General features: G+C 40.4%; 1 protein-coding gene across 1 annotated transcript in view; it reads right to left on the bottom strand.

The window, feature by feature from the left end:
* Positions 1-651: 651 nt before the first annotated feature.
* The window catches only part of BACE2 (beta-secretase 2), a 48907-nt gene continuing 35324 nt past the window's right edge, over positions 652-14234 (bottom strand). Inside the window, exons 6-9 of the mRNA XM_069872227.1 lie at positions 13359-13460; positions 8023-8172; positions 6679-6847; positions 652-1772 (exon numbers count right to left, since the gene is read on the bottom strand). Of these exons, the coding sequence (XP_069728328.1) occupies positions 1525-1772; positions 6679-6847; positions 8023-8172; positions 13359-13460 (669 nt within the window). The 3' untranslated portion in view covers positions 652-1524. The remainder of the gene's footprint in view (positions 1773-6678; positions 6848-8022; positions 8173-13358; positions 13461-14234) is intronic.

Genomic DNA, 14234 nt, shown 5'->3' with positions numbered 1-14234 from the left:
AGACTCCTCAACCTTCCATCGTTTATCTTTCTAACCTACTACACCAGTGTTACTGAAAAGTGATGGAGGTCCTACAATGCTCACTGGCTAGATGTAAGAAAATATTGTCCTATCTGCAAAGAAAATAACCACATTCTGACCTCAGCATTAAGATCTATACTTCAAAAATGGAGGTCTGGTCAAATATATTCTTCCCTGCTCTCTCCCACTGTTGCTTTCAGTTTTTCATGTTTGTTTTCAGCTATACTGTCGGTCAGTACACAAATTTTTCATTTGACACACCAATGAAGCTAAACTAAACACATCTAACTGCCTGCTCAAGTTGAAAAACAAGCCATCATTAAGACTTTGACTTCACAATCTGTCCGTGAAGACATACTTTTGCCTTGAACTTCTATGTTGCTGAGCTCGGCCAAAAAAAAAAAAAATTGTCTTATTTTGTTGTTTTTCTTACATGCTCACTAAAAATCCCAAAAGACATGGCAGAACACAGACCTTAGTTTTATCATCTGTCTCGATGATCCGGTGGGATCCAACCTGGTTATTCTATGATTCTATGATTCCATATATATGCAGACCAGCCTTTTCTAAGTATCAGTCATCCTTAGCTCAAAAAAACCCTCCAAACCCCCATATCCAGGGGAAACCTGAAAGGCCTTTTTTTTTTTTTTTTGTGCACCAAGGTGTAAAGTCACAAAGTATTAGTTTTTATAAAAACCACTACTTAGAAGCCAAGGTGTGGCATTTGGTAGTATAGTGCATCTTGTGCTTCAAGACCAGTTCTAAACCACATGCTTATCAGTGGTAACATCTTTGTAAATTAAGAGAGGTAGTCTTGTTTCACACTAAGGCTGAACAAGTTAGTTTCCCCATTTTCACCTCCTCAAACTATGTTGTAAAAACACTCAGGAAAGGCAACCCTTTCACGTGGCAGCAGTGATTTTGAGGAAACAAAAGCACAAACCAACATCTCTTCTTGACATCACTTTCTTTTCTCTGCTGCTTAAGCCTGACCTTTCTCCCTCCCCCCACATCATAAGCACAGTTTCAAAATGAATTGATGTAAACAGAAAGCAGTATTCATTTAATGCAATTAATAAGAAAGATTATTAAGTTTTTTCTTTTTTTTTTTTTCTACAGTCAGGGCTTGATTAGTTAGAAAATACTGACAGGTCCTTTTTTTGTGAAAGAGGGATGGACGATTTTGTTCAAACAGTGGAAGAACATCATGGTGTGTTTTTTTCTCTTTTTTGTCCTTTTTATTTTAAAAAAGAAAGTACTACTGAGAATATAAAGGCTCATTGTACTGCAGTAGCAAATCCAGTACCGTAGCACTTAAGAGGTGGTTAACAGTGCTTTGGTTCAGAATCAGTAAAGCTGAAAAAGTTCTGATGAAGGATATTTGGTGGGATTTCAACAGCAATTTGTAATGAATTGTGGAAAGGACTGAGGCATTGGCTTCTTCCCGTTGGCAAAGTACTTTGTTCTTAATTCTGTTTAGGTCCCAGGTTTCATGATCAAGTTTCATTTCCATCGATGACGCACTAAGGAGGATTCATCATTGACCACATCGTTGTCAGTGTAGGGATGCTGACACCGTGATGGAATAAATGGCCGGATGATCAGTACAAGGAGGATAACTCCACACAGGCTCATGAGAGCATAGGAGGCAATCCACAACTCCTGGAAAGAAACACTAGAAACACAGTTGCTTGCAACATCTGCTGTTGTGAAAGGGCCTTCAATCTCAGACACTGGAGAGCCATCAACTTCTGAGAAATTACAAAAAGGAAAACATTAGGTCCATTTAAAAGCAAACAACAAAAGATCTAGCCTAAATACCTACACATCCCTTTCCCTCCATCATCATACATCTCGGCATAGTCATGTTTTATTGTATTTCTGATTGCAATAAAAACGCTAGTATTGCACATTTATAAAATGGGACTCTGAATCATAAGGGACCATGGCACTCCCACAGCTACACAGCTGTCAATGGAGAACAGACATTCAAATCAGGTCTCCTACAGCCCAAGTTAAAGTCCAAGCCACTGGATAATCTTTCTGTCCGGGCTAACACTTCAGAAATGTCACATAACAAAGCTTAAAATTCCTACGACACCTGAAGTAAGTTGGGGCCTAGGCAGGTTTTTAGGGTTTTTGTTTGTTTGTTTGTTTTCTGGCATTTGCAACACCTGGAAGAAGACCTCAGATGATTCTTAACATCTGTTTGCTGTTCTTTGGGAGCTGCATGCAGGTTCATTAGTTTCACAGATACTTTAAAGGACTGTATCTTAAACACAAGGTACAGGATGGAAAGCAGCAGAGATACCCTTGTGAGTGGAAGTAAAAATTCAGAAGGAACGGGAGTTGAGGCAGGAAAGCTGGGTGATAACTTTTCAGAACAGAGGAACGGTGGAGAGGAGAGTCAGAGTCAGGACATGGGACCTGAAGGAGCAGCGCTGTTGGGCAGGGAGGGAAAACCTAACCAAGAAGCTTGAAAAATGGAGGTGACAAACCTAAGGTAAGAAGCATGAAGGGGTGTCTCGGCAGCTCCCTTTGGAGCAACCATCTATCTGGGTAACATCATAGACTGTGTAACTTGTTTCATTATCATCACAAACCCCTACTTGTTAAAACAGTATTTGCTAAAAAGGGTTATGCTGCCCATGGTTGCCACAGTAACCGTGGCAAGCGCAGCAAAGTTCCCCTGAGTCGTGGACAGGGCTGTGTACATTTGTAAAGACAGAGCAAGCGAGTTGCCTAGGGCAACAAAATATTCAGAGCATTTTGTATCTGCAGGTCCCTGGCCAGGAAGGATGGATATCTTTCAGCTTGCTTGGGGCAACTAGGAGCCTGCAGTTAGTACTGCTTCTGTATTTTAACAAGTTTTCTGAACACTTGTAATTCACTTCTCTAGTTAGATACTTCAAGACACATCTGTAATTCTTATAAAGACCGCAGTTTTAACCTTCCTGCCTTATTTCTTGTTCCTTTTACAACAGATACACTCTTGGTGAATTATAAATGATCCTGCCTACTGAAAAGAGTATCTCTTATTTACACACACCCTAGACATGACTCCTGAAAGCCTGTTTAAAGAGGTTAGCATATAATAAATACCCTTTGGAAGGAAGAAAGGAGCCTGGGTTTTGTAAAGGGAGGAAGGTGGCCTTTAAGGTTCTTTGTGGAGAAACAACTGCAGATTAGGTGGGCTGCTTTATCTGCAATTTATTAGGAGAGATTTTGGCTGGTATTCAGACCCTGGACTCCCAACACCTCATATTATCTTAAGGTTTAAGTCTCATTAGACTTAATTCAACTTCATTGTGGGCTGCTGTAGAGACAGTCCTGCTTGCCCTCACTCCTGTCCCTCTCTGCCTCTTTTATACAGTGCTAATGGCTGGTAGGCTGCAAGGAGAGTCGGAGCAACTCAATGATCTGATGGAAAACCAACCTGTCATAAACAAAATGCCCAAACAAGGAATTTTCTGTAAGATAACTCAAGTGAACCAACTCCTTCTCCAGTTACAAGTGTGAGAAGACTCCTTGAGCAGCAATATACTGTCAGAGTGGACTGTGTGAAACCTGAGGAGGCACACACAAACACCTGAACACTGGTGAATACCAAACACATACTCTCTCAACTCATCAGATGGTAGTAAAATGGCTCATGTACCCTGTATCGTCAGTGTATCTTTACCAAGACACTACTGTCACATATATATGGTAAGGGAGTTGCACAGTAGTGGACAGGCTTGTAAAAGCCTACCTAGAAGGTCTGTGTCACAAGACAGTTTTGTTCAGCACCCCACTATTGCACTTCGTCTAACACGCAATTTTTTTTTTTTTTGACATCTCACCCTATCACCATTTCATCCACCTCTATGAAGACCTGCAGCAAAACCAAACTAAACTGTATCTAATACTGTGGAATGCAAGGTATAACAACTTCAAAATAATAAATTCCTAAGAAGTGGGGGGAGGGGGGCAGGAGAAAGCAGCACAGTTTCCCACCATGGAGATGGCTTTGAAAATAAACAGTCCCTAAGTACTCATTATTTCACTTGAGTACAATAATTAAAGTAATTTATGATTACAGTGCTTGGTGCATTTGTTGCCTAAAAATAACCAAATTTGCTTGAATGATCTCACTTGCTACAGAAATGCTAGGGGTATAATTCTGCTCAATGCCGAGTTGTTTCACTAACTAGTTGATCTGAACATCTTGTCTCAAGAAGGGACCTGACACAAACCCTTTCCTAATTGTCCTGTAAATAGTAGATTAGCCCTGAAATTATCAACAGGCAACTTGAAACAATTTGAAATTCATAATAGGCAAAATAAGTCTTAAAGGGTTTCATGTATTGATGAAAAAGCAAATTTCTTTCCCTGCTACAATGGAATAGCTTCCTGCAAACATCTCTCTAACTCTCCCCACTCTCAGTGCCTCCTGGAGAATGAAAATGGTGCAAGGAGTATTGTGGGATAAGCCAGTTCTCACCTCTAGCTAAAGTCTCAACAGAAGCTTGGAAGTTCAATCGAGTCAAGACTTTCAGTCCTGATCCCACCATTTTTGTATTCAGCATATACTCGTTTAACTTCTTATAAAACATGGGCTTAAATTTAGCATTAACTATCTATTGTAAACATGAAAGCATAGGTCACTGCAAAGCCACACCACTTATTCTCTCATATTTCTCTGTTTCTGAAGATTTATGCTACCAGTAATTCAATTTAATTTATGCCCACGAACAGACTACAAAGCTTCAAATAAATTTCATTAGTATAGTTGCTATGGAGGACATGGCTGGCCTCCACAGGAAGCCAGTTAGGCAGCTTAATCCCTCATGCTGCACTGACTGCTAACCACTCACAGTTGTGGTTTTCTGATGAAAGTAGTGTTAAATATGGAAACCACAAGCTGTGAAGAACTGAATTCAGAATAACTGGCACATCCAGCAAAATGTCATCTGCCCTATGTGAGTGGAGTCTAACAAATCAGTATATCTTGCCTCAGTCAGTGGCTTGTGTCACCTGATTTCTCAAGAAGCTAAATTCCCATGATACTAGGTTAGACATATTCATGAAACATGGACAAAGAAACAAAGAAGTGCCTTCTAGCACCAGCTGGGCAACATCATGTGCCCAAACTCATGTAAATTGAGATTTCATTTCTATTCAGCAAACTTAGTTCTTCCTCTCTAGATGAGGTTGGCAGAACTACATGAAGTAGCTAAACTCTATGCTTCTATGTAGCAATATTAACACTAAGGTGTTATTATGGTTCCCCAATTCTTTTTCTAAACGAAGATGTGCTGTCAAAGCAGTTGTTATGAATACCAGCTGGCTTGCACTCCCTGCTGACAACATGCCAGTCAATGTGTTCTGTCAAAATGCCCCGTTCCTTCTCCATTATTGGCTGCACCATGGCAGGGTCAGGAGGCAGCTCTACACTTACTAATATTGCAGTCAGGGAGCACAAGGAAGAATGAAGGCAGGAAAACCTGATCTGCAGTACTTGTCTAGTTATGCTCTCCTTCTAGATGCATTCAAAATGTGTCTTTCTTCACTGCATGTTACCTTATAAAAGTCTTCATTAAACAACCCACATCAATATCCATATTTTCTTTTGTAGCAAGCTCAAAGAGGACAATTTTGAACCCATTAACAATGGAGAGATTAAAAAAAGCCAGGCTTTTAAAATGCCCTGGAGCTGCAACTCAGCTTGGTAGTATCTCTCTTTTTTTCCCCCCTCAATTAACTGGTTGCATTAAGCACTCAAGTACTTACTGCCCTTACCCTCTCTAACATAAATATTGGGGACAGGAGAAGCACTGTCAATCACAGTCCTATTCTCATGCAAATCTCAGATGATCTCAATGTTTTTCCGAGCACAGACTACTTCTCTTTGGGACGGAGACTTGTGTCCTCTCCCACTAATGTGCTCTTGTGGTGTCAAAGCAATACCAAAACTTTTGGGTTTAGCTACCCATGGTTAGGTAAGAGTAATAGTGAAAAAGTAAGAAAGCTAACCAGCACAGTCAAATGGGCCAAAACTTATGAGGTTTTTCACATTTCCTCAGCAGCTAATTCAAAAAATAGATGGCTTTCTACTTGCACTGAGAAAACTATTTGTTTAGAACCAAAACAAACACCACAAGTCTTAATTTGTGTCATATTTTCATCTTGTCTCTTTCTTTGAGTATTTCTGAGAGGCTGAAAAGGCTCAATTTACATTAAGAGAAGTGAAAGTTAGGTATTTCACTGCATATTGCAAAAGTTAGTTGAAGAACCCATCTACCCATAAATTAGAACAGGATCTACACAAAAATGAAGCTGCATTAAAACCAGCAATGAGCCTTACGTAAGTGTTGAGGAAACTGCACATACAGACAGATGTCTCAGAAAGAAGATCTTCTCTCAGAGGGAAGAACTCAGCAAAGATATCCAGAGCTGAGGCTGATATACTTCATGCCAAAATACTGTTGTGTGCAATTCAGTGCTTTTTTTATTTTCCCCTCCCCTTAAAATCTGAATAGCTTGGGATTGCTCAAAAATATACCCTTCACACTTCGTGAATAACCATGCTTTTCCCCATGAGATAAACAGCAAAGATGTTTCTCAGAGTAGCATGTCTTTCTTCACCTACCAAACCCTTAATAACATTTCTCTTACCTGCACATGGACTCACTGCAAAGCCCACTCTCCTCTGGGCTCTGTCAAATATTACATAGAAGCCTTCCATAACTGTAGCACCAATTACTAGAGCATTTGAGGAGGACGAGATGCCGAATCGGTAGCACTGTAAATTCTCTCCTATGCCAAGGATGGGTTGAATATAAAGCTATTAAAAAAAAAAAAAAAAAAGCCAGAGTGTAAGAAGCAACACCACGCAGTACATAAAAGTTCAGACCTCTAGATTTTCACATTTGAGCACTCAAACTCCACTGGAAATAGAGAGTGAATAGGGAAAACCAGATTTCTTTACATGATTTAAAACTAGCCAAAGCTTACATGGAGGTAAGAGGTAGAGCTTTTTTATTCTAAACTAAAATTTGAACACTGTCAGTCACTATGTGAAGGTCAACAGCAAATTCATCAGAGCCACACTTTACTATATTTTCCATAAAGAAAGAACAGTTGAAAAAGAACTTGCGATATGAACTCAAATTAGAGAATAATTTTATTGTTAAAAAAAATACCAGGATGGAATTGATTCAGAGAGCATTTAGTGTCTGCTTCAAGACTCTAGATTAAAAAATGCAAGTCACATTTTGTCCGTTGTCTCCTCAGGGAAGATGAAAGATTGCCAAGCTACATGATCAATACAGAAAAAGCTTATCATACAGCTTTACTATATTTCAAGTTAAAATGTATTTAAAAGGTTCACTCTCCCCTTTGCTCCTGACCATCCCCTAAGGTAATAGACTATGTTAGTAATGTAGAGGATACTAGCCTGTATTGCAACTTATAATGGGCAGGGGAGCCAGAGAGGAAAAACAGAAGTTCACATTATATTCTAAAAGCTGGAATGGAATATTAATAAAAGCTAAACCAACCAAGTTACAGCAACTAGTGAATAGATCGCATAGGCTCATTGCCAAGACTGTCATATTCAAAAGAAGTGCTCCAACTCAGAATGCCATGAAAAACAAGTCAATTTGCTTCTCAAAACAAGATGATCAAAATGAGCAGAGACATTCTGTATTGACATCTAATGTGACTAAACCAAAAAGTTGCGAACTTTTCCTGACAATTTGAAAAAATAATTCCCAACTACAAGGACCGCACTCAGAAGGAAACTGTGTTTTTCTTTTTTTGGTTTTAGGTTTGACCATTTTTTTGTCTTCCCTATTTAAAATCTGATATAAAAAAAAAAAAATCACTTAAAAGATTTCCCTTGCATGCAATAACCCAGTTCTATATTACTGCTAAAAATAGCTTCTATTTTTTAATAACATGTGCTCTTCAATAGTAAAAGAAAAAATTCACAACTGAATAAACAAAGAAAGTTGAGACCTGTGGTAGGATAGAGATCCGGAACGACCTACTGGAGTTTTCATCCCTTAGGTAAATTGAGAGTTTGGGAAATAAGGACCAGGGTCTTTCAGTTTTATCCCAGCATGCAAGCTGTGAACCAGTCCAGAAACCGGAAGAGAATTCCTGTACCTATTAAAAGAAAAAAAAAAAAGATATATACAGATTACATACATTTTGATAGATTTTTTATAAATGATCGCTACCATTATTTCATACTTCTTCCATTCCCATGGAGAAATTCAAGCATGAACACAAGTCAGAGTTCTTTCTTTAACAATCAAAGCAGAAACCCAACACAGAAATCAAGGTGCCTCATAACTCACTATGACTTGGAAGAAAGAGGAAGAGGCAAAAACAAGGCTAGCTCTCCTTTCCCTCCCCATTTGTGTCTCAATATTTTCAGTTCTGCAAGGAACATGTATGGCCTCCCTGAGTAATCACTACTGCAGAGATGCAAAGCATCAATGGGCTTTTACAACCTATCGACTTCTTCTCTGAAGAGCTCTTACAAAAAGCCAACACTTTGAAGCAGCAAACAATTTTAAAAAAAAATAAAGCAAAACAAAATACAAACCACAAGCAATGGAATCATAAGAAAGGGTCATTGGGCACTGGAACAGGCTACCCAGGGAGGTGGTTGATTCACCTTCCCTGGAGGCGTTTAAGGCACAGGTGGACGAGGTGCTGAGGGGCATGGTTTAGTGTTTGATAGGAATGGTTGGACTCGATGATGTGGTGGGTCTCTTCCAACCTGGTTATTCTATGATTCTATGATACCCGTTCCTCACACATCTACAGCTTCTCACTCAGCTTTGGAGGTTTCAAACCAAGGGCTAACCCAAAATATCACGGCATCGAAGGGAACCAAAGTCTGCTACAGTCAATGGAAAGAAATACATCCCTACCCTCTTTTGCTGCCCAGCCACTCACTATCGATATAGCTTGACAAACTTTCGAAACAAAGTTGACTAACAGTACTTCCTCATACACCCATGGCACTAACAAAGCAAAAAGCAAATCCCTACAGAGCTTGTTTGCCCAAGACAAATATTCATACTCCCTGAAGCTGACCTGCTGCCAGACCAGAGGAAAACCCTTCCATGTGAACGGGAACAAACTTCTTCACAGGGCCTGTTGCGATAGGACAAGGGTGTATAGTTTTAAACTAGAAGAGGACAGATTTAGACTTGTTGGAATATTGAAGCACTTTCTCATGGAAAACAGGCATGTGAACAATTCAGCCTAACGGTCGATAGACTAAAAGTTACAAACCAAGGATAACTGCAGAGCGATACCCGTGAGAAATTTGGGATTACAAGAATGAGATAAACAACTCCCTGATGCGGCAAAGAGGAACTTTGGGCCTGTGTATACGTGGCGTACGTGCAAAGCTGTTCAGCTAGCAGCTACTCTTGCTGAGGATAACAACCAATCAGACAATCAGTGTATTCGCGAGAACACATGATATTAACCAATGCTAAAGAAAAGATTTGCATACCGGTTGCATGTACTATTGCCTTTTCTAAAAAAGCTTCGTGCGAACAGTAATAAAGTGAACATTCGCTGATCATATTGATCTCTGCTTTTGATTCCGTGATGCTCCTGTCAACATAGACTAGCTACAAGGAAGACATTTTTGTTTTACTATGAGAGTGGTGAAACACTGGTACAGGTTGCCCAGATAATATATTTTCTGGAAATATTCAAGATCAGGTTGAATACGGCTATGAGCAACCTGATCTCGTTGAAGATCTTCCTGCTCCTGAATGGGAGTTGGACTAGATCACCTTTAAATATCCCTTCCAACCCAAGCCATTCTTTGTTTCTACAATATTTGAGCGTATTACTTTGTGCTGATTCTTACTGCCATGTGAAGCAACATCCAAGGCAGTATCTTGTTCTGACACTGCACAGGCAAAGCCTCCCATATGGAATCCAGCCTCTTCACTCCCCTTATTTATATTTATCTATGGTATCAATTATTTTATAAGCATTAGCTCATACATTAGTTATACGGCTTTTTACAGGTGACAATTATTCACTCCACCTCCCATACCTACCACTGAAGTATCTGTTAGGGCTGCACAGCATTAGAGAATTAATAGTTTCAGGTGTTCATCTCTTGTTCTTGGGCCAACAAGCGTACACTCATGTAAACACACAATGAGACTTCATTTACCCTTAACACTCAATGCACACTTAAATACACACCTTGGCATGGGACAAAACGCTCTGTCCCTCACAGCTAATTCCCATGCCAGATCCACTGAAAAACATAGTTCTCCTCTATTTCCATTTTCCCTGGGAAATCAGAGCTTGTAATCTGAGAAAAACTGCAAGATAGCACCCAGAATGGACAGATCAAGTCTATAAAATGCTCTAAGTGCCTGCTTTCTTCTCCCAGAAAGATTGCTTATCACACTGCATTTCTTTGCCGTACTTCTGTGAATAGATGCCTTGAGTGGGATTTAGCTGCATGATACCTAAAAGTTTATTAAAATAAAGATTTTAGGTTTATTTCAGCCCTCTTTTCTTCAATTTATGAACTCAGCATTATATGAGTACCATGAATAGACATGCTGTCTGGACTTCAGTTATGTGAGGTGTAGTAGCTGCCACCCATCTACAGCTTATATCTGCTCATTTGCCAAAACCACCATCCTTAAGACATATCCCAACATGAAACTGCATCTATAGCTGCTCCCTAAAAGACTTCAGTCCAAATAAATACGATTAAAAAAAACAATCTGCATCACTAAAGAGCTTTATGCTCACTTGCACCCTTAGCAAGTTTGCAGACGACACTAAGCTGAGTGGAAGTGTCGATCTGCTGGAGGGTAGGGAGGCTCTGCAAAGGGATCCGAACAGGCTGGACTGCTGGGCAGAGTCCAATGGCATGAGGTTTAACAAGGCCAAATGCCGGGTCCTGCACTTGGGGCACAACAACCCTATGCAGTGCTACAGACTAGGAGAAGTCTGTCTAGAAAGCTGCCTGGAGGAGAGGGACCTGGGGGTGTTGGTTGACAGCGACTGAACATGAGCCAGCAGTGTGCCCAGGTGGCCAAGAAGGCCAATGGCATCTTGGCTTGTATCAGAAACGGCGTGACCAGCAGGTCCAGGGATTTTATTCTCCCTCTGTACTCGGCACCGGTGAGACCGTTCCTCGAATCCTGTGTTCAGTTCTGGGCCCCTCACCACAAGAAGGATGTTGAGGCTCTGGAACGAGTCCAGAGAAGAGCAACAAAGCTGGTGAAGGGGCTGGAGAACAGGTCTTATAAGGAACAGCTGAGAGAGCTGGGGTTGTTCAGCCTGGAGAAGAGAAGGCTGAGGGGAGACCTCATTGCTCTCCACAACTACCTGAAAGGAGGTTGTAGAGAGGAGGGTGCTGGCCTCTTCTCCCAAGTGACGGGGGACAGGACAAGAGGGAATGGCCTCAAGCTCCGCCAGGGGAGATTTAGGCTAGACGTTAGGAAAAAATTCTTTACAGAAAGGGTCATTGGGCACTGGAACAGGCTACCCAGGGAGGTGGTTGATTCACCTTCCCTGGAGGTGTTTAAGGCACGGGTGGATGAGGTGCTGAGGGACATGGTTTAGTGTTTGATAGGAATGGTTGGACTCGATGATGCGGTGGGTCTCTTTCAACCTGGTTATTCTATGATTCTATGCCCTAGTTTTTAATGGAGGTGAATAAATGAATGATTCACATGCACTTAGCCCAGCATACCTGAGGGGGCAATAACATCTTGCTGAGAAGCTAATAACAAGCTGCTAGGAGCATCAACTTGTTAACCTAGTTCACCTGTGGTCAGAGAAGTATGTCTGACTGCAGCAGATGATTTTGTGTTTCAGTGGTACACAGCCTGCCAGAAGCACAGAGCACTTAGAGTATGGTTGTGATGCCATGGCGCAATTGCTGAAAGTACCCATTTTCCTGGCATTGCTAATAGATAGACGGAATTTGATCCTTACATCTTGTAACAACTTTCTTATTAACAGACTACCTCCTTTGTTTAGAGATGTGAGAGTAATTTTTGATGTGTGCGGAGGGAAAGAGTACAGCAACAAAGTCCTTGAGATTAAAAAGAAATCTTAAAAGAGAAGTTTATCCATTTTTAATAGTAAGAACACAAACCATTATGCAGAGTGAGTGAGTGATTGCCCTCTAATACCTTATCAATCAGCTATTTACTTGTCATGTGGAAGGCCCTGGTTCAAATGTCATGACCAAGATTAGAGAGGAGTGTGGACTGCTGTGACCCACTTTACAGGAAGATGCCCTAATCCACAAGGTGCCATTACAAGAGCTATTGGGTAGGCTGTTTTCAATTCTCCCCCATCGACTGAAATTGTTCTCATCAATATTTAAGCATTTTGCAAAGAGAACAACTTTTCAGCTAGGGAAGCTGAGCTACAAAAGATAACTGGTACATTTATTTCAGATACTGGACACCTGCAGGCAGTGAAGAACACTCCATACCAAATCTCTGCTCTCAATCAGGTCAGAAAACTATCTGAGTCTTGAATTATCAGCATACAGGCAAATACTGTCTTTTGGGCAGCCAGCCAATAGTCCAGTTTCTGCAGTTCCTGTGATTTATAATGACTACTGCTGTCTGATTGTGAATTTATGACAAAAATATTAAAATCGTTCGCGCTGAAATAGCTAGAATTTATTTTCCATCTTTTGGGTGTTGTTCATTGTATTTGATTGATTGCGTTCAAACAAAATTTATGAATAGTTTTTAACCTGCTGCTTCAATTACTCAACACTCAGGGAAATCCACCATCCCCATGCCCTACTTCTAAAGCCCACTCGGTTTCCTATGAATAATCCTAATGAATGGCATCCATTCTATTTAACAATAAGCATTATGCTTGGAAAGGAAGTGTTTGCAGTAGCAGGTTCTTCTACTTTATAAACACTCTATTTTAAATGAAAAGACTGATTTTCACACTCTTAATACTTTGAATAAGAGCAATAGGGATTATGTCCATGTTTCTGAAATGCTTAGAACAAAATATACCATCTCTGCACTATTTCTGATGCATTTCCACACATGCACTTCTTGTCTGTACTTGGACCCTTGGATCCCACTTTTTCCTCCCCCTCTTTCTCTTTCCACACATTCCTTTCCTTTTTCTGTTTCTATCAAAGACTACAAAGACTATCAGTCATTTCTCACTTATTAACAGGAGTAGACCAGGGAATACTCCAGTCCCTCCAGGTTAAAACCCTATGACTGATAAGGTAAATCACAAAGGTGACATTTAATTGGGATTTAACATTTTGAGCAGATTTAATGACAGTAGCTTACCAGGGATGTGCGAGCTATTGCTTGCACAAGAGCAATGAAGACTTTCTGGGGCAGACGGAGGAGTGTGGTTCCACTGTCTACTATTGCTTTATCGGCATTATACTAGTGAGGAGGGAAAAAAGGAAGAAGTTACACACTGTAGTTAATGTAACACAGATTCCACAGTTTCATAACAACAAAAAAGCTGTTTGTTTTTGGTAGCTATCTTCCCAAACCTCCACATCATACCTCTTAGCGGCTCTGCCTAGTTGATAGTTTGAACTCAAATGAAGGTTGAGAACAAAACCAAGATACAGTCAGCCTAGCCACAAGGGTGAGTTTATCTGCATTACTCAAGAAATTATGGATGTCACCACAGCTGTTGCAAATGGCCAAACCACTGTAAAAAGAAGCAAAGCCCAGCCACTCTCCGAGGTGAGAGCTAATGCACTTTACTCCCCATACGTTTTAGGTAAAAGCACTCTTGTGGTCAGCACAGACAGATACCAACCATGCTGATGTAGATTACATGTATGTACAAACTCTGGATCAAGGTCTTTCTATCATGAAAACAACTTACTCTTGTTTAAACACAATAGAGCAGCCTACTTTTAATAACTGGCATATCTAATTTAAGATTAGTCAGGGTACATTAGGCCTTATTACATATCATGTTCAGTACTGACTCAAGAATACAAGAACCAAATGCACACCCTTCTCTCGGCTGCTGAAAATCACTAACACACAGACAACAATAAGTGAAAAAAAACTTGACGCTTCAATCTCGCTGTCTCAAAATCTGCACTAAAAACGCCTAAGCAAACATTTCTCTTCATTATTAAAACCCCTCGGAGTAAGCAATTTCAGCAAACTTCAGACACAGTAAATAAAGAATAA

This window comes from Phaenicophaeus curvirostris, chromosome 1, assembly GCF_032191515.1.
Source record: "Phaenicophaeus curvirostris isolate KB17595 chromosome 1, BPBGC_Pcur_1.0, whole genome shotgun sequence".
Classification (NCBI taxonomy): Eukaryota; Metazoa; Chordata; class Aves; order Cuculiformes; family Cuculidae; genus Phaenicophaeus; species Phaenicophaeus curvirostris.
The sequence above is the reverse complement of the archived record's forward strand: the minus strand, read 5'-3'. Positions and strand labels throughout refer to the sequence as shown.